The sequence below is a fragment of the Monodelphis domestica genome, chromosome 3 (genome assembly GCF_027887165.1).
Source record: "Monodelphis domestica isolate mMonDom1 chromosome 3, mMonDom1.pri, whole genome shotgun sequence".
Taxonomy (NCBI): domain Eukaryota; kingdom Metazoa; phylum Chordata; class Mammalia; order Didelphimorphia; family Didelphidae; genus Monodelphis; species Monodelphis domestica.
In genome coordinates, this window is record NC_077229.1 from 476,510,339 (window position 1) to 476,531,821 (window position 21,483).

General features: G+C 33.1%; 1 protein-coding gene across 9 annotated transcripts in view; it reads right to left on the minus strand.

Moving 5' to 3' along the window:
- Positions 1–21,483, minus strand: part of SKIC3 (SKI3 subunit of superkiller complex) — a 137,867-nt gene that overhangs the window by 53,502 nt on the left and 62,882 nt on the right. For all 9 annotated transcript variants that reach the window (XM_056824668.1, XM_056824664.1, XM_056824660.1 and 6 more), the window contains 11 exons: positions 20,940–21,193; positions 16,813–16,915; positions 12,864–13,040; positions 12,163–12,307; positions 11,938–12,016; positions 11,789–11,850; positions 11,634–11,690; positions 9,378–9,446; positions 6,383–6,457; positions 5,523–5,664; positions 629–722 (listed from right to left, as the gene is read on the minus strand). In XM_056824668.1, coding sequence (XP_056680646.1) covers positions 629–722; positions 5,523–5,664; positions 6,383–6,457; positions 9,378–9,446; positions 11,634–11,690; positions 11,789–11,850; positions 11,938–12,016; positions 12,163–12,307; positions 12,864–13,040; positions 16,813–16,915; positions 20,940–21,193 — 1,257 coding nt within the window. The remainder of the gene's footprint in view (positions 1–628; positions 723–5,522; positions 5,665–6,382; positions 6,458–9,377; positions 9,447–11,633; positions 11,691–11,788; positions 11,851–11,937; positions 12,017–12,162; positions 12,308–12,863; positions 13,041–16,812; positions 16,916–20,939; positions 21,194–21,483) is intronic.

The window sequence follows — 21,483 nt, forward strand, 5'->3', positions numbered from 1 at the left end:
GCCTCAGCTAGCAGTTGCTCCTTTGAATTACTGTTAGTACCTATAAAGGGCATTCTTGGAGAGTATAACCAAGGAATTCTTTCTCTGATGGAATAAATGCACCTAACAAAGGGAACGCTATGATACATATCACTAAGTTAAGGGAAAAAAGAATTTTCTCCCCTTTAGTAAAGTGTCTCTTTTGAATGAAGATATTCTTGTTAGCAAAAGGTAACATCCCTTTCATAATGTAGTTAATAATAAGATTCAGAGGTCTGCAAATTATTTCAGTTCTTTTTGTCATGTTATCTGGAAGGTATTTTTTGGTTCTCCTTCTACCTTCCCTGGCTAAACAAATTTATTTTACAAAGAAGATCAAGCTATAGAGAAATCTAGAGTTCCATACAGAAAATTATACTTCCCTAAAAAGAAAATGTTTAAAATTCTATAGTGGGATAAAGATTATATAGATAAATACCCAAGTTTCCATCTTTCCCACTTTTAGAAGCATGTTTACATATGATGAAAGATTAGGAATTTATAAAACATTTATTTATTTAGTACAAATCTCTGATGATAGTTTCATTAAATCCAAGTAGAAAATAAAGAACATATTCGTTACTCAGATAACATTAAATATATACTTTACCTTTGATATGCATCTGCTGCCTCTTTTTTCAGTTGTAGATATTCATTTAAATAACCCAACATTGTAAAAGCTGGAGCATAATTCTGAATTCTTTCTGAAAAACACAAATGCCTATACTTGATATATGTCATGAATCCTTGGGATTTTCAGCCAACACCTTAATTCACAGTTCTTTTACATTAATTTTTTAAATTGTTGTACCAGTGAGTCATTTTAGCTGGAGCAGAATTCATAATGAATTTAGCCAAGTTATAATACCATATAAAATGCCAGCCTAAATTTATCCTCAATATAAAATGTCCAGTCAATATTCAAATCATTAAACTATATGTAATAATTGATAATGGATATACATAGCATCCTCAAACTGAAAATATTATATATACAATATCAAATTTGATCCTCACAACAGTCAGTTAATTACTATCACTATTATTATTTTACAAAGAAAAAGTAGTAACTCAGAGAGATTATGGGGTTAGCACAATTATAAGCCTTGACTATAGAGTCAATGACTGGATTCAAAACTAGATCTAACCAAAATCCAAGTTCATTCTTATTTACATGATTTTAAAGTTTAAAATTGCTTTATTTCTATTTCTGAAAGTAACAATGTGAAATGCTAGCTCGTATTAAAACCTGTCTTTAGATGTTTGGAAGGAAGCTCTGTTTTGTAGTCTAATCATTTAGCCTTCCCATGATTAAATTTAGCTACAATTTCCCTCAGAGGCTTTATTCCAATTTGTGCTTGAGGGGGAAAAAAAATCTAACTAATGAGAATTCCAAAACTTAAACAAAAGTTATGTACTTATTTATGCTATACCTTAAATTTCTAATGTTGAAAGATATAATTAGGGTGCAGGTAGGTGACTCAAATGGCTAGAGAACTAGGCCTGGAGATGGAAGGAGCTGGGTTCAACTCTGGTCCCAAACACATCCTAGCTGTGTGACCCTGGGCAAGTCACTTAACCTCCCTTGCCTAGCCTTTACTACTGGAAGGTAAGATGTTAACTGGAAAGATCTTCAGGAATTGACACAGAGGGAAAGGATCAGAACCAGAAGAGCAATGTATACAGAGACTGATACACTGTGGCACAAAATCTAATGTAATAGACTTTTCTACTAGCAGCAATGCAATGACCCAGGACAATCCAGAGGAACTTATGGGAAAGAACGCTATCCACATTCAGAGAAAGAACTATGGAAACAGAAACACAAAAGAAAAAACATATGATTGATCATGTGGTTTGATATGGATATGATTGGGGTTTTGATGTTAAAGGATCACTCTATTGCAAATATGAATAATATATGAATAGGCTTTGAACAGTGATTAACGCAGTAGAACTGCTTGTCAGCTTTGGAAAGGGTGGGAAGAAAGGGCAGGGTGGGGGGGGATCATGAATCATGTAACCATGGAAAAATATTCTAAAGAAAAAAATAAAAAATAAAAATAATAGCATGGAAGGTAAGGGTTATTTTTTAAAGGCATCATTATATAGTAAGATATAATGCAGAAGCAGAAATAAAGTTGTCAATGTAGATATTCAACTATGGAATCATGTCTATTAATATATTAACACAACATACCACATGTTGAAGAAAAATAAATTTCATTTACCCAGACCTCTAGGAAAGAAGTTATTTTGAACATCCAACTTACATCAATAACTGAGGATTTACTGCTTTAAGTTTTGTATCACTTTGTAAGGGAATCTTCCTAAACATAACAAGGCCTCTTCAAATCTTTACAATCTTCTTAAATTTTACTATCGACCAGGTTTAATAGAACCATCAATTCCATCTTCTTGTTTCTCATAAATGACAGTCCCATCTCCCAATTCCAATTCCATGGTCACTGGCTGCCTTCCTACCATTCCTACAATGCTCACTTTCACGGCTTCCTTGACTCAGCTGAGATGGTACTTTCGACACAAGGCCTTTCCTTGTCCTTCACTCCTACTGTCTTCCCTCTGAGATTACCTCAATTTAGAACATATTCTTTGCATGAACAAAACTGTTTGCATGTTGTCTCCCTGATTAAAATGGCTTTTACTCTGTAGCTCCAGTGATAAGCACACAGCAAATGCTTAATAAAATCTGAGAATGATGATGATGATGAACTTTCCTACCTTCTTAAATAGCATATTAAAATTGCCATTGATGGCTCAGATTATTATTACTAATAAGCTACATTTTATAATTTTGTGATACCTTCATGAGCTACTTCACATAAATTTGGGGAGCTGCTCAGGTACTATTTTTTTGTTTACTGGCTGTGTTTTGTCTGTATTCCAGGTAGGTGAAATATTGAATTTGTTTTACTATTTTGGTAAATATAATTTCTAATATTCATTAATTTTCCTAATCATTATTATTTTCTTACAAAAAAAACAGATTTTATGTAACTTTGGTTTCTTTTTTGAAAGGTTTATCAAAAGAATTTCAGACACATAGACTATTTGGATTTTAGCAAGATAGTTGATAGAATGGTATTCTTATGGGAAACATGAAGCAATCTGTTCTGGAAAAAAAAGACAGGTAGATTCATAATTGGCTGATTGAAGTTGAAGTATCAATTAATTAATATCAACCATGAGAGAGGTTTCTAGTGGAGTGTCTTCGGAATTATTTTAATCAACATTTTAATCATTCACTTGGGTGAAGGTCCAGAAGATACTAGTTTGAAAATGACACAAAGTAGAGAAGCTAATAAAATGAATGAGATAATTAGGATACAAAAAGATACAATTAGATTTAAGTTAAAAGTTTAAATTTAATAGGATGAAAGTTCAGTCCTATATTTACTTTTTAAAAATCAACTGCAGGAAAGGTGAGAGAAAGCAATTGTTCTGAAGAATAATTTAAAGTTCTAAGTGGCCTCTAAGTTCCAAATGAGTCAACATTCAATACAGTAACCAAAAAACAAACAAACAAACAATAAAAAGGCTAACTTCATCTTGGGCTGAAAGGATAGAAGTTTAGTGTATAAAGTATGGAAAGTGATTATGTCACTACACTCTTATCTGGTCAGGTCATATCTGGAGTTTGGTGTCCTATTCTGGGAACTACCTTTTAGAAGGTTCATTTTAAAAAAGCATATCTAGAAAAGAGACTGGGATTGGTAAACTGCAAAACCATATCATGAAAGATAGGCTGGAAGAATTTGGGATGGTTAACACAGAAAAAAAGATGCCCAAGAAATAACATGAATGTGGTCTTCTATCATTCAAAAGACATTAAATTCCTATCTGGTACTAATGGACAGAACTAAGACTACTGAAAAGAAGTTACAGGAAAGCCAATTTCAAAGTATTATAAGAAAAACTTTCTTAAGGAACACAGCTATACAAAATGGAAAAGGAAGCATTAAGGAGCAATTAGTTACCTTATTACTGGCAATTTCCAAGTTAAGGCCTACTGCTTATTTGGGAGGTATTGGGGAGTTAAGCATGAGGAAAGGAAAACAATGTGGATAAAGCTCAAATTGTAGGAGAAAAAAATTTAATCATGAAATAAAGGACTTGGGCTTAAACGCTACTCCTGTACAGTACAGTATGATTTTGGACAGAACAACTGCCTCCCTAAACACCAGTTTACTGAACTGTTAAATCAAAGGAAGGGATTAGACTTAAGTGGTTTGCAAAATCTTTTCTAACTGTACAATTGTATGAATGACTTCCCATTAGAGAAAAATATGATTTTCATCATTCTTCAGGAAAAAAAATAGGATAAAAACTAAGCCTCCTGATTAATACTATAATAATGTAATTAAACCAGGTAGGTGGCAAAATGAATAGATGCTGGTTCTGGAATCAGGAAGACATGAATTCAAAACCTGCCTCATACTCTTAATAGCTATTAACTCTAGTTAACTCAGTTTATTAAACTGAAAAATAGAGATAATAATGGCACTTATTTTGCAAGGTTGTTGTGAGGATAAAATGAAATAATGCTTATGAAATGCTTAGCACAGTGCTGTAAAAAATAGACTCGAATACAGGACTACAATCCCCACAAACCTTTGCTCCACTTCCCCAAAATGCTTTGTAATCTCACGGGAATTCTGAGGTGGGCCGAGATCGAGGAAGGATTTAAGCTGGTGGCAAAGGTTTTTGGGTTCTCTTTTGGACTTCCGTTTTGGAGCAGACGCGTCTCTTGCGTGATGTGAGGTTATTTTGTCTAGGCCTCTGGCCTAGGCACATGTTTCTTACTTGTATATTCTTTAATCTTTAACCTTTAATAAACCTCTAAAAAAATATAATACTCCTTGCAGAGAGAAACTAATTTCTATCTGCCTCAGTCTCTCCCCTAATTTTAATCTTTACAGTTTCTGGCACATAGTAGATATTATCTCAACATCTATTCCCTCTCTCCTACTAGGCAAAACTCAAGATTCTTGAAAGAGGATATTAAAATATATAAGTTAAGTTAAAATGAAAGAATCCTCCAGCTAGTTAGGATATTCATATCTATATGTAACAAATATAATAAATACTCTCATCTTGCATGATGAATAGTAATGATTGAGGAGGTGGAGGATTGCCATACCCCCTCATAATCTCCTAGTTACCTGGAACAAAAAGTTTTCAATATATAGAGATCTAGCAAAAAAAAATTCAAAACCATGCTGAACGGGAAGAAGTTCATGCTGCCTGCCAACAGTGTCCAGTCTGATTCTGAAGTTGTCTCAAAGATGCTTTCAATGACTCTACTAAAGCTAAACCTGCATCCTAACATTTGCATTCAATTACAAAAATCAACCATTTTACCCCACTTACAAATAGTTCACTAAACAATGACAAGAGAAAAATATCAAGATTGCATTGTCTTAGAGCTGTTTTTGAGTATCATTGAAAGAAAATAATACAACTGGCACCTTAAAATTTTATACCTGTGTATTTGCTCAAAACAACTTGTGCTGCTGGAATAGCATTCATCTGGAGGATGTTGTAGCGGTACAGCTCTGTTTCTCTATTTGTTTTATCTTGCAGTGTTGTACAGACCCAAAAGGCATAGCCTATTGCTCCCTCTGTCTTTAAGGGAAAAAAAAATAGGATGTCTTAATTGGACATGGAGTTAACAATCATGCAATTAAAATGTTAAACAACAAACTTCAATAACTCCAAAAAAATTTATAAAATCTTGAAAAAAAGTTTTCTATGAAATTTGGTTGAATTTTGTTACCAGGTTTCATTAACAATCCACCTAAGCACACATACTAATTTCCAGAATATTGTCATGAGTCAAATTACTTAAAAGTTCTTTCCCCAATCTTGAATGCTTAGTAAAAGTCATGAAGAATATGAAGAAATCATTGTCCCACCCAGCAGGCTGGCTTCTCTTCTATGAAACTACAGTTTAGCCAACATAATAGTACTTGCTTAAATATCAACAGTAATATTATCACAAAATAAATATAAGAATTAGAAAGATTTAATTGCTACATTCTCCCTACCCTGCCTTTGTATAGGGAGACAAAAAAAGCATTTTAACTTTAGAATTTTGTCACTTTTTTATGAGAATCTTTTTGTATATGAGTTGCTGCACTATCTATTAAATAACAATGTCTTAATAGCTGCTGACAAAAATAAGAAGAGCTATGTTTCTATTAGGATATAAAAAATTTTTAATAAATACTGACAATCTCCAATATTCAAAATGTTAAATTTCTACTCCATCACTTAATTTATTAGTAATCATAGTACTTAGTTTTTCCACCAATGAATGCAAAACAAAAATGCTAATTCTTACGTGCATACTGAGTTCAGTAGTATGCCTAAAGAGATCCATTGTGTCATAGCTTCCAACTGTCTCTGCAATAAGAGCCTACAAAAGGAGAAGAGGGAAAAATATTTTTATTACATATTATTACAGCTCTGGAGCTAAAGGTTCACCAACACTACAAGATAATCATTTAATTCTGATTCAGTCTTGACTGTTACTAATGGGTCTGTAACTTGATTAGGCTGACCATTAAGTTGACCCAGCCTCCCAGGCATCTGACTAGAATTAGACATTGAGAGAACATTCCAGGTGAGACTCCTGAGGGACCGAGTGCCCTCCCCCCACCCAGTCTAGCCCCTTTATGTTGGCACTCACAAAGACTTTGATCAGCCTGTCATTTCACATACCAAAGCCTTCATTTTCCATTTTTTCCCCCATCTTCTTTTAAGGTTAAAAAAATTACTGGTTTTATTTTTATATCACCTTCATTTCCAGATAATGTCTATACCACCCCCCCAAATCCCTAAGAACCATCCCCTGTAATAAAAAAGAAAGAAGAAATTCAGTAACATTAACCAACACATTAACTAAGCCTAAGGTTGTACATCCATAATCTCCCCTATCTGTGCAAAGAAAGGAGAAAAGGGTGCTTTCTCCTCTTTCTGGGGGACTAAGCTTCATCATTATAACTACACAACATTCAGTTTGTTCATTCCATTTACATTGTTGTAGATAACGTGACATATCATGATTTTCAACTGCCATCTAGACTAAGTGATTGGGGAATAGACCTTGCTCTACCCATTGCTCATCTGACTGGTTCACAGAGGTTAAATGTAAGAATTTAGAATATAATTTAAGAAATCTATTATATTGATTTTTGTAGTAAAATAAAACAGAAACAAGAATAATAGTACAGCATAAGAATGTATAATGGGATTATGATCTGAGTCAGGGGAAGGAATACCAACTCCCAATGAAATATCAGATTGGAAGTTAATTCCATCCAAATCAATTCCACAAACACTTATTAAGCCTTTATTATGGGCAAGGAACTGTACAAAAGAGCTTCAAATATAGCAAAAAAAACAAAACTGTAAAGATGTACTGGAGAAAAAACCATGTACATGGAGAAATAAATACAGACTCATTACATATTATTGGTACACATTATTAATATACATAACTAAAGTAAAAATTTTATTTATACATATAAAATAGTAAATACAGAGTAATTATGGGGCAGTAGGGAAGAGCATTAAAAGTGATAGGATCTGGTAAGACTCTATTGCACAAGGATGCTCCTAATCTGAGGTTTGAAGGTAACTGAGGATTCCATTAGGGAGAGGTGTGGAAAGAGAGTAATCTAGGGGTAAAGGGAAGTCTATTCAAAGGCAAAGAGGCTTCAGAATGATTGTCTTATACAGAAGAGCCAACACATAGTTTAGCTAAAATGTAGAATATGTAAAGGAAAGTAATGTATTATTAGTCTGCAAAAATAGACTGGAATGTCTTTAAATTTTAAACAAAGGAGTTTGTATTTTATCCTAGGAGTAATAGGAAGAGGCCAAAAGTTACAGAGAGAGAAGTGACATGGTCAGACCTGTGCTCTAAGTATCAATTTGGTAGTTTTGTGGAAAATGGCCTGGAGAAGGAAGACACTGGAGGGAAAATGACCAGTGAACAGACTATTGAAACAGTCCACGAAAGCAATGATAAAGACCTGCACTAGGGAGATCAGGACATAAATGGAAGTAAGAGATGTCATTTAGGTGGAATCTACAAAACTTAATGAATTATTTGGGAGTAAGGGGTTTGGGGAGAGAGAATACAAGGAAAACTCTGTGTTTGCAAGGCCCAGATAACTAGGAGATGACAGTGTCCGGGAAAAGACAGGGCTTTGGAGAGCTACAGGTCGTGGAGGTAGTGGTAGGGCTGAAAGAGTAGGGAAATAAATTCTGTTTTGAACACACTTAAATTTGAGGCCCCTACAGGGCATCCAATTAGTTGTCCACTAGACCCCTGGTGAGTAAGAACTGGAACAAAAAAAATTGGAAAGATTTGGGAGACATCTACACAAAAGGAATCATTAAACCTATGGAAGCTGGTGAGGTCACTGAGGATAGAACATAGAGAAGAGGGCCTAAGCAGAGTCCTGGGGGATACCCATGCAAGGAGAGCTGGACAAGGATGATGATCAAAGTAGATTAAGAAATAACAATGTGTCAGAAAGAAGAACCAGGAGAGGTCAGTGTCACAAAAACTCAGGGAGGAGAAAGTATCCAAGGAGAAGAAATGATCAAAGGTGATAAAAGCTAGAGAAAGGTCTAGAAGGATTAGGAATTTAAAAAAAGGCCATTGGCTTTAGCAATTAAGAGATATCATAGATAATTTTGGATGAAGACATTTCAGCTGAGTATTAGGGTCAGAAACCAGACTGCAAGGAATCAATAAATATCCTTTGATCCTAATTTTAGTGGGTGAGTGACAACCTTTATAAATAATGTTGTGAGGCAATTTTTCATCTATTATTATTTAGAACTACTCTTCCTATGTAATTCATTATAGTGAATGTTTTAGTGATTTACTATTACTACACACACCATATGCAATAATTAATATGAATGTCACATTCCCTGAGTTTGTTTTCCCAGAGAGATATCATATTCTTAAGGACAGAAAAATAAATGCACTTCCTTCTGAAATGCAGAGTACCTTTGTTCCATAAATTTTATCAAATGAAAAAAAATTTGAAATACTACTGCAATAACAAAATATAAAAAAGTTTTTAAGGAATTTTCTTTTCTCACAAAGATCTTCAAATAAATTAATAGAATGAAACTGTACAGGTGACCAGATTTCTATGCTATAAAATGGTAGGCTTTAAAAATAGTTTTTTTAAAAGATAAGCAATCCAAATATTCAGATTTTCTTAAGAGAAAAATAAGATTCTTAAACAAGTGAATTCTGGATCTATTTTCTAAAATACAATGAAGATATAATTGGAATTTTCATCTCTTACCTGCCCAATCCAACACATTAAATAAGATGGATCAAGGGACTGAGCAACTTTGAAGGCTTCATGAGCTTGCTATAAAAATGCATAAAAAACACAATTAAAAATTGTTTCACTTTCCTGTATAGACTAAATATAGTAACACTCATACAAATAAAATGAAGTAGTGAGGAAAGTACCAGCATGGCATCAAATTCACTGTCATTAGGGGGGGAAAAAATCCAAGTTTGTCCAGAACCATCTTTTTTTTACTAATAGCAAATACTATTTAATTCTCTTTAACTAGTTCTCATGGTCTACAAGGGTGATTTTTGTACCAAGAACACAAATACCCTGGTTCCTGGACCAAGACTGGTTCATTCACTAAGAGAGCAATTAAGTTTTTAGAGAACCAGAACCTCCAACTGTAAAACAGTCCTAGACTTTATCATCCACTAACTTCTTCCTCACCTTATACAAAGAGATTAAATGAATCTATATATAGACCCTTTACTTCCAATCTAACTAGAATGGCAAATGTTAGCAATTTGGTTTAAGAGTTTACTACAAAAATTTATAACCAAACAATTTAAACAGCATGTAGTTCACTCTACCAAAGAAATTAATATCAAGTAATCATCACACAACTAAAATTATATAGCTCAAACGAGCATGAGCAAAAAAAAATTTTTTTTTGATTCATTTTTCAATTTCTTAAAAATTTACTGCTTCAATTCTACTACAACTACTAAGGAGGAAATAAATGATGGCCAGCATCAAAATTCTTCAAATAATGTTCAATTTCAAAAAATTCTGAAGTCAGTCCCTTCACTAACTCATATAAGTAACTTTCTTACATTCAATTTTAAAAAAATCTATTATAAAGAAAAAATAGGATTAGTTTTGTTGTATTGTTTTCATCTGGCTTCATGTGTTAATCTTATCTTCTTAAAAGTTGAAAAGCAGAGACTCTTCCATTTGAATGTTTTCTAGCACAAATTCACCACATAATAAGCACTCAAAAGACATTTATTTTTTGACTGGTATTCCTACATTGGAAAAACTCTTTTTAAATTTCAAATTAATGCATATTTCAGATTTACTTAAAATTCATGACTTTAATTTTAAGTATCAGTAAAAACATTAGTGGAATTGGTTAAGAAAAACAAATCTTAATTTAACCGCAGAGGCCAGTGCAAAACTTTCTAGAAGTTAAAGAAAGCTTACAAATCTAACCAATAAACACTGCCAAATATTTTAGTCTGTGATTTTCTCAGGGGCAAAAGCTCAAATGTACTGAATTGAGTAGTGGTTTTGTGGAGGGTTAACACCTATTAAAGGTATGTGCTAAATCATCCAAGTTAAGATGGCTAAAATTGAAGATGGCTGAATTTATAAGCATATTCTTCTAATTTTTTACTCTGCCCCCTTCCTACCAAGGCCTCAGAGCAGACCTACTGTTACCTATATTTCAATATAAATGGGAAGTTATAAAATTACTGTCACGAATGAAGACATTTGAGATAGACATTTCAAGGGGGCAGAATTTTTTATTATTGAAACAGCAAAGGAAAAATAAATAATAATTTAATGACTTAAATAACAAGATTATATCTAAAATTAAGTATTACATTACCATTAGAGCATTGTTTCAATTCATTCTCCACAACAGCTCTACTTCGATGCCTTATAAAGACATAGAGGTAGCCACTAGTCACATTAGTGAAGCATGAGCTCCAGGTAAATCATACCAGTTGAAAGCTTTAAATATAGATCTGGTTCTATGTCATCTGAGGACCAAGTTTAGAAAGGTTTATCATTAACCAAAAATGATATTTTGGTTACCTCAACTCAACTCACAAAGACAGTCTGCATCCACAGAGGAAGTACTTTCACCAAATGAAATCATAGGTCTTTTGAAGTATAAATATATAAGTATCTCTCCATCAATTAACCTCTATCAGGTATCTTTCTATGTATATTGTTTTTGTCAAGACTTATGATTTGATCAGTGTAGAAAGCATCCCAGCATATTAAGAAAAATATAATTTTGGGATACTGAGAGGTTAAGTGAGTCTCTGGCTACGCTCTACTATACACCATGCTAAGACTCATAATATCCTACAGGTGCTTTCCCACTTTGAAAACAAATCCTAACCCAGTCTACAAAAAATGCAGGTATCACAAAATAATTATTCATATTCAATGTAAAAACAGAAAATGCTTCCAAGATTTTAATGTTTACCTCCCCTTTTTGTCCCTCGAGAAAAATGAAGAATTTACCTCAATATTTTCATTTCCTAGATATAAAACTCCCAAGTTTGTCCATGCAATAGCATTCTGCATAAAAAGAGAAAATTAAGCTGCTTTGTTATATGGTTTTCTCAGAAAAACTAAAATGCAAATTCTGGAACATTCTCAAAAGATAATGCACTTACAATTTGTTCAGCTTGGATTGATTTGATGAAACAGTGTTGGGCAAGAGCATAGTTTCCAATACCTGAAAAATATGGGTTTTGATGTAAGTGAGCTTTATGAACACAAACAAATAATTCTCTAATATGATTTAGTATTACTTAATTCTTACCACTGTGACAAGCAACCACACCAAGGGCATTCCAATACAAATGGTTATTACTATCCAGTCTCACTGCCTTTTTCAGACACTAGAAAGACAAAAGCTTACATTTTACTTTTTGGAATTACTTGCATAAAAATTGTCAAGATTAATGGACTTTTATTTGCAAATATTTAATATATTAAAATCTTTGTTCAACATAGAAGCTGACTCCTAAGAGTCTCAATAACATACATGTAAAGATTTCTCCAATAACTCTTGAAGTTCATTCACACAGCTTCCTGTTTCTCCTAGATTCTGTGCTTGACGATAATAATTAATTCCAAGATCACACCACGTATTAGCTGTAGGCATCAATTTTAATGCTCGGCCATAGCATCTACAAAAATTACAAGGTGATATTTTTTAACAACAAAGCAGCTTAGTTAAATCTGTATGTTGCTACCTTACAACACTATTGATATATTACTTTCTTCTAAGACTGTCTATCAAAGTTTAAGCATACATACTTAAAACAATTTTCCTTTCTGTTAACTCATAAACTACAAAAAGAAAAGTGGAATACTTGCAATCACTCTATCAGACAGTTTGGCTTACCTATTTTTCAATAAGTACTTTGGGGGAGAGTCTTTTGTGTGTTTGTTAGGAGGTGTTTGTTTTGTCAAAACAAAATGTAGCCATCAAAAAGTAAACTATTTTAAGATATAATGAATAAATTAGAGGCAGCAGTGGAAAGAGAGCAGATCTTGAAGCCAGGAAGATCTAAATTCAAGGTCTGCTGCTGCCACATATCAAATTAACCTCAGTACTTCAGGCCACTCTCTCAGAATGCAAATTGTAATGGTTCTAATCTGCAAAGTTAGAGAGAGCTTTCTCATTAGCAATCCCCTAAACCAATAAAAATCACAGGTTGGTCCAAAAAATAAATTAATTACCTTCCCCCTAGATGGAGAAGCTCATGTTTCTTCAATATCTGTTTTCCTTCTTTCTGACCCAAGAGGACTCCTAAAACATTCACATTCACTTTAGATGGTGAAACCACATATAAACTGGTACATGCATCTCCAAGGAGCTTCCAAATGCAAGAAACATCAGATCGATACTGGAGAGCCCTAAAAGAAAAGTGCAATTACTTTAAAATATTTCTCCAAATATGAAGTTTCCTCTCTAGTCATCACTTAAAAAGACAGCATATATATAACAGAGTGGTTTCTTCCATTAAGTGCTATGAATACTTCATTTAGGGTTCTCTTCTTAACTTGAGCATATTATTACTTCCTGGGTACATTACACCCCAAAATTATATCTGTATATTTCCTCTGAAAATTTTTCTGTAAAGGTGGCAGGAAATCTGCCAAATAGTCCAAACCAGCTAATTTTCCAAGACAATATTTCCAATATTGGATATTTTAAAAATTTCTTAGTTAAGAGCTTAATCCTGGGTTCTATTACAGCTATAACCAAGGCAGGATTTTTGTCTCTAATTTTTAGCAGTAAATTAAAATATGTTTATCTTCATATAGTACCACAGAAAAACTTTCTCTAAATGGAAACAGGAGGACCACAAAGTTATGGTATGCCACTGCTTTCAACCTAGAGTGTAAGAAGTCTCTATTATGAGAACCAGAGTATCAAAAGGTAACCAAAAAAATCTTGTAATCTATTGTTATTTCTACTAATAAAGGTAAATGAATTCAAAGGTAAACAGAAATGCTAAAAGGTAAAAACTAGTCCCTCTCAAGGTAAACAATTACCTCCATCCCCAATTTAGCACCTTCTTAAGAAAACTAATTTGTGAAAAAAAAACAAGGCGATTTAATCTCCAAGAGCCTAGGCAATGAGATATTGCAAATAGCTATGATACTGACAGATGGACAAGCAGATGGAACATTTTCCATAGCCTTTTCTGCTGATGGGAGTCCAGCCAAACAACATTTTTTACTGATTTCCTAAGAAATAAGACAAACTATAGCTGTCATGACTGGAAATCTACTGAGAAGATCAGCAGAAAAGAAGATCAGAAGCTCTTTTGTCTAAGTTTCTAAAATTGTTAACTTGAAAAACAAAAAAGGGATCAAGGAACAAAGAGAAACAGAAGAAAAGAGGCAACAAATATCCTCTTTGGAGATCTAATAGGTCTAATTTGATATTTGTATCCAGAGACACAAGTTTTATTTACTCCTCTTAAAAGTCTAAAATTCTGCAACACTAGATTTGGTGTCAGAGGGTCAAGACCCAAGTCCAAGCTCTTCTGCTACCAGTTATGTGGCCACAGACAAAATGCAATCACCTCTCTCACCTTCAATTTATCTATCAAGAAGTTAAAATTTCACAACATATATATATATATATATATATATAAATGTAAGTTATTATTTCCTTTTTTAGTAAATCACAGAAAATAATACCTTCATTTTATATATATTATACATTTTTATATAAAAATAAATTTTGCCTATCTCATCTTTGGCTGTTATGCTAACAATAAAAAATTTAGGCTATCAGAAAAAAAAAACCAACTGAAAATAAAATTAAATCCTTCAAGGTTTACTTTTATAGAAACCTACTACCACCATATGAAATTATCAAGCATTTTATTTGTTGTAGCACTATGCCACCTACTATACAATGAGAGAAAAATCTAGCTAAAATAATTTCAAATTTACCTTCAAGTAACCATCCAAGTTGTGCCTTCCTCCTATACTACTTTGCCCTTTGTTCAAAGAACAGCAATAATAAGTTAGACAAGTCTCATGGAAGAAGTTTTCCTTACTCTCTTAGAAAAATTTTGTTGCTCTATTTAAAGAAGCATTTCTGAGGTAAAATGGAGAGGAGGAGGAAGGATAAACAAAGAAGAAAAAGGGGAAATATGAATGCTATCATATGTATGCAAAATGTGAGCTCTAATGCCTCTATAGTTTATAGTATATGTTCTCAATGAAGGCTTTTCAAAAGTCTTTTATAAAAAATGCTAAATCTATCCTAATCAGTGAATAAAAGATTTCTATCTGCCAGATACAATCTAAATCTTTCAGATGCTCTTCTGCCATAGTTACTAAGTTATCATCTCTTTTCTACCCAATTTTACCCCATAATTTAAAATCTTATTTCTCAAAAAAAGGTCCTACCTTTCCCATGTAAAATAGATGAACAAAATTGAACTTAAAGCATGTTTTACATTATTTAGAGATATACTCCTAGTCTATGGACTACTGTGCTACCCCACATGCTTCACAAGTTCCTAATATGGTGGGCATAGAAACTATTACCCTGCTAGCATGGACAGCACTAATAAAAGTACCACTACAGACTAAAAATTTCAAAATTAAAACTCTTCCAAAAATAGAAAATGGAATATGAATCTCTCAAGGATCTATGACTTCATATTGGCAGATATTCCCTTTAACAATAACAACCACAACCCTGAAACTTAAGAGTATTTTTAATGATATGAATGGTAGTCTATCCCCAACAGGAAATGTATTTTTTCCTCCTTGACTACGTGGAGCAGAACCAGGACTGACAATTACAAAGAAGAAAATCTTGGCATGAGATAATAATCTTCCTAACAACTAGAGTTTTCTTGTTCAGCAGTCTTTCACATTTGAGCTCCTGTAATTCTAGAACATCTCGATAGGTGGTATCATGAGTTGCCTCAATGGTAAGAAGACCCTGAATTTAGGTAGGTAGTCTTTCCCTCATTTCAAACTTAGGGTCTTTCCCATTTGCTAAGATTCACCAGACCTTGTGTTCCACTACTGTATTCTTCAAGAAACCAATATTTCTATGTCATAAATGAACTATGCAGAAAATGAGGGGAAAATAGAATTTTAGAGAAGGAATATGCATGGCGTACATAATTTACAATTTGCTAATTTATTAAGACTGAAAATATGCACAATAGTGGAAATATCTCACAGACTACCCATAAAATTTTGAGTTGCATGTTATTACTCTTTACACCAGAACTCAAATGAAATGCAACTATTTCTGGCATAAAGGATAACTGAACAAAGTTAAAATTCAGGAGAATCAAATCTATTTCTACTTCAGAAGGAAACTATAGAAATGAGAACACATATGAAAGTACTTCACAATAAAATTGCATACAAATAAAGGCATTATCACTTAATATTTGAGAGGCAGTATGGCAGAGTGAATAGTCAGGAAGACTGAGTTTGCATCATGTTTCTGACACTTACTAGCTGTGTGACCATGGGCAAGACACCTCTCTGAGCTTCGGGTAGCTCTCTAAGATTTATCTACTAAGTTATAGACGGGCGAGATCTTCATCAATGTGGGAACTCTCCACCGACAAAATCAGAGATTCTTGATGTACTGACATACTACTATAGTTATCAGATGATTCTAAAACCAAAAATATACATATTTAAATTTGATTACTAAGGAGTTGTTTTTTAAGAGGTCCTTTTAAACAATTAATAAGTGTTTACTCTATGTAGGGCACTGGAATTTTTAAAAATAGGAAGTTAAAGTAGCTCCTTCCCATCTAGTTTCTCTTTAGAATGTATTAGTAAAAAAAATTTTTTTTAATGCTTCACAGTTTTGGCAAATAGTGTTATACAAATCCCTACAAAGCTGTACTGGTTGTTTTTGTGTTGTAGTTGTTGTTGTTTTTATTTTCAGGCCAAGATAGAAAGCTTAAAATCTCTTAAAATGTTTTTAAACAAGCATTTTCCTGCACTTTTCATTTTATGTTGAGATTAACCAAAGAACATCATTTTCTCCCAAGTAAAAATTGTAATTTGTTGTCTCATCTTCAAACATAAATTTGTTTTCTGTACTTCAAATTTCATTGAAATTTTAAAGAAAGAAAAATGGCAAGCCTAACTCAAGCAACTCACTGGAATCTGTAATACTCACCAAGTAAAATAGTCCAAGGCTTGTTCTATGTGGTCCACAGCTTTCCCATCAAGGTAATCAGTCAGCATTCCTTTAGCCATCAGAAGGTGACACTCACCAAGACCTGAAAACAAAGAAGTGTGAATTTAAATGACTGACTATTCATGAAAACATTTAACACAACACTGGTCATATTCATAAAAGTCTTTTTTTTATTATACTTTCTAGAAAATCTAAAATAATTCCCTGATTTATGCTTAAGGTAGCTTTAACGTTTTTTTGTAGGTACTACATCCTACTAAAGAATGTCAGATGTATATAGATGCAGTGGTATCAGTACCTAAAAATATATACATGCATGTAAAAAAAATTTAATATTTTAGTATTTTTAACCCTTATTTGAAAGATTACAAAGAAACAGCCCTTTCTACCACTACACTACATGACGTGATATGACAGCCAAAGTTTAAATTAGTTCTGGTCTTACATTCAGGAGAACAAAGAGAAAGAAGAAGGAATTAAAGGAAGACTTACTTCAATTAAAAAAAAATCATGCATATTATTTCAATCAAAATTCTTGATTATTATTATAGATGCTCTGCTTTATTTTCTGTTCAACTTTGATAAGAATTTGGATCATATACCTTTAAAAATAAATGGACAAGCTACTGCTGAAGCTCATTACAAAATAGTAAATCCTGAAGTTTTATGGTCTAACTATAAAAATAAATACTGCCTAAACAGGCCAAAACATATATAAGTAAGGTTTTACTAAAGAGTCACCTTGAGAAATTATACATTTATTTAAATGATCTGTGACAACTTAAAACCTTTTTTTTCTTAAATTAGCCTTGTCAAAACTTCCCTCTCATTTCCAAAAGCCTCTATGCCACTTCCTCCTATCTCTCAAGGAACTTATCTCCTTGGATCATTCCCTCTCTTATCCTCATCTTCAATTTCTCTTTATCTACTAGTTCCTTCTTCCTTGCCACCTACTATACATACTTAAGATTTCTCTATCCTTTAAAACTTTCACATGATTCTGCTACTTCCTATCATCTTACATTTCTGTTTCAAAGACAGTCAGAGGAAATACCTTCTGTACACATCACCTCTATTTACTTAGCTCCAACTCACTGTCCAAACTTCTGGCAATCTGGCTTCCAAACTCATCAGTCAAATGAAATGGCTCCATTTGTAGTTACCAAATTATCTTTTAAATACTAAATCTAATGACCTTTTCAATCATCAATCTTCTTGACTTCCCAGAAGCTTTTAATACTGTCAATAACTCCCTGCTCCTAGATAATCTCTCTATTCCTTTGATTTCTGTGATACCCCTCTGTACTAGTTGTCCTCCCCAGTTGACCACTCCTAGTTTTTATTATATCATCTTTCATATTCTACCACTTTGCAGAGGCCCTCAAATTTCACATCCTAAGTCCTTTTTTTTCCTCTTCTAGTAATTTGATCAATTCCCTATGGATTCAATTTTCTCTGGACAAATGATTCTCAAGTCTACAGGTTGAGAATTATCTCTCTCACAAACACTAGTCCCTTATCACTAACTTACTGCTGAAGTTTTCCACTTGGATGTTTCAAAGGCATCTCAAACTCCACATGTCAAATATAGAATTCCACTTTCCCCTTAAAATCACCTATGCTCCAAAATTGTTCATTTAAATCAAAGACATCACCATCCTTTCAGTCAAGCAAGTTTTGCAATCTTTAAGTCATCCCTGGCTCTCCCCTTACTGTAGTTGAGGGCCTTCAGGACCATAGAGCTGAACTACTATAAGTTTCCTTATCTCCTCTATAGAGCCACAAAATTAGTATTCCTAAATCAGGAGTTGATCATATCAACATATCACTTCTCAAACATCTTCAAGGATGCCCTAATGTCATTAGGACAAAATATAAACTCCCAGTCTAGCATTTCACAATCTGGCTCTCATTTACCTTCCCATATTCAGGAATACCCCCATTTCCCCCTTAAAATCCACTATGTTCAGTCCAAATTGATTCAAGAGCTTGATTAGTGCTGAATTCAACATGCTGGCTGATTTCCTCTCCTCAGTCTCAGTCTTAGGCACCTTTCCTTATCCTGACAGCTGCCCTCTTCTCCTGAAGCTATTTTGCATTTATTTGGCATTGTCTGTGATAGCCAGGAGAATCTAAGTTTCTTGAAGGCAAAGTCTATGTTCTTTTTACTTTTGTCTCTTTAGTGCATATAACACAGGGTCTAAGAACCTTAATAAACTTAATAAAGCTTATAGAAGCTTAATGAATCATTGACAAATACTGTATGTGAAATATTTATCATTACTGTTGATATTGGCTAGTTCCCACTAAAAAAGAGTATAACTTTAAAGCAAATGAGATTTTTCCCCAAAGTTTAGTCAAATAATCAAAAATTGTCAAGGTGAATTCAGACTAGGTTTAAAGTCAAGTATAGCTCACTAAAATATGGTAATTTTTAGGTACCTATGAGCTTACTGTGTGATATGGTAACCAAAAAAAAAAAAAGAAAAACCAAATCATTTTTCTGTTGCAGTGCAAGAAAAGTCCAGAATAAAAATAGTGCTAATTAAAAAGAAAAAAGGGTTCATAGGTTGTGATTAATCTTTTTCTAATTACTAATTGGTCTTACTTTGCTAGCTTGATATCTAATCAGTTACAAAGCATTAATGATAGACCAGGCGGTTAGGACTTACCAACATCCTATTTCATGTATATTCCAGTAAAATAAATTTTTCTAAAACATCTGGGTAGGTATTATTAGTATGTTTATTTGTGTGAAGTCATAAATTTGCTCCCAAAACTATTTAAGTTCCTGATTTGTGAAGAAAACCCCAAACATGGTTACAAAGATGGACACAACAGAAAGGACTGAATAACATGGCCATATTATAGTAAAAAGTAAGTGGTCATGTGTTTTTAGTAAAACCTGGGAACCGGTCTCAGCTCTGCTATTTAACAAGATACAAGTTGTGCAAGCCTAGACAAATGACAATCTTGGATAGTCTGTTTCTTCATCTGTACCACAAAGATAACAACAGTATAATTCACATAGTGTTCTTGTGAGGACCAAATAAGATGAATGTAAGAGCACATAATCAAGTATAAAGCAAGCTATAAATATGAGTCATGTTAAAGAAATAATTAGTGCAATAATCTAAAGCTAATTCAAAATCACTAACTTGATTTCTTTTACTATTTTGTCATTTCTTTCAACTACATAACCAATGCAATGCCAACTTTATTTAAATAATGAAAAATGTAGTAGGTTGTTTTTTGTGGGGGGATCAGGGGTATTGGAAGGAATGAAGGGAGAAAAGGGAAGAATGCAAAAGTAGGGCTGGGAACTGTTTCCAGATCTTCTGATACAAAATCCAGAGTTCCTTTTATTGTAACACTAAACATTAAATATACTTCATCATTATTTCAAATCTTATAGGTGGTAATAAATATTCAACATTCAATTCAATTCAACAAACATTTAATAATATTCATGAGACAACTAAAATCTGCAAAAACATTGTGCTAGGCACTGGGTAAACAAAGACAAAAAAAACCCTGCTTTACTAGAAATACAGTTCAATAGAAACAGAGACCTTTGTGGTAAAGACAGGTTCAAAACAATATATCTACATAAGAAGTTCAACTCTGAAGATGTGATTGAGATGCTGATGAACTACGTAGTTAGAAACTTTATTTCAATCATAAGAAATAGATTTCTCTATATCTAAGTATCCTACCATTAAAAACTGCATTTGCTATATTAATTCAACATAAACAGGCAAAAGTACTTAACATTAACTTTTTGAGCACATGCAATATAAAGCAGAGGTTGGGATAGAAAAGTAATGCAATTTAGAGTAACCATATCACAATAGGATTTTTCTATATGTAATTAGTTTAAAAGACCTAGCTTGATCTGCTTATTATATTCACATCTGTGTAATAATCTCTATTATATTGGTGCTTATTATTTCTGACTAGTAAATGCTATTTGTTGATTATGGAAATAATTTTCAGGTAAAAATGGCAATGTCAACTTTCTAAAAGAAGGTTTAATTGTTCAAGGATTTTATTTCACAAAACATACACACACAACTTAACATTGCAATTAAAATGTAAAAGTTTACCTTTCAGAGCAGGTACATAATCTTCTTTCTTTTTTATGATCTGCTGATACTGAGCAACAGCCTCTTTATATTTGCCTAAGATCTGTTGTATTGCTGCAACCTTAAACACACTGTATATAGATTCTGGGTTCAGCTCACTGGCTTTCGTGAAGGATTTCAGAGCTGTAGTATAGCCACCTCTACTCAAGTAGGCTTCCCCCAATGACTCCCAGCAGTTGAAATCCTTTGGGTCTGCTCTTAATGCTGCCTGTAAACTAAAGAAGAGAGAATCTCAGATAATAAAATAGTAAAGAAGAATGTAAGTAAAATATTACTATCTGAATTTTAAAAATTGTAATTTGGCTAAATCTCATATTATATCCACTAAAATCTTATAATGTACTATAAAAAGATGTTTTACTTTTTTAATGTAGAATGACCAGGTTAGCATGCAAAAACTTCTCCAGAGTGCCCTCTCCACAATCCTGCCATTTTGTATCCAATACTGATCCTCTTTAAGATAGGAATTATCCAGTTTGATTTAACTTGTTTTGCAAATCCTCAC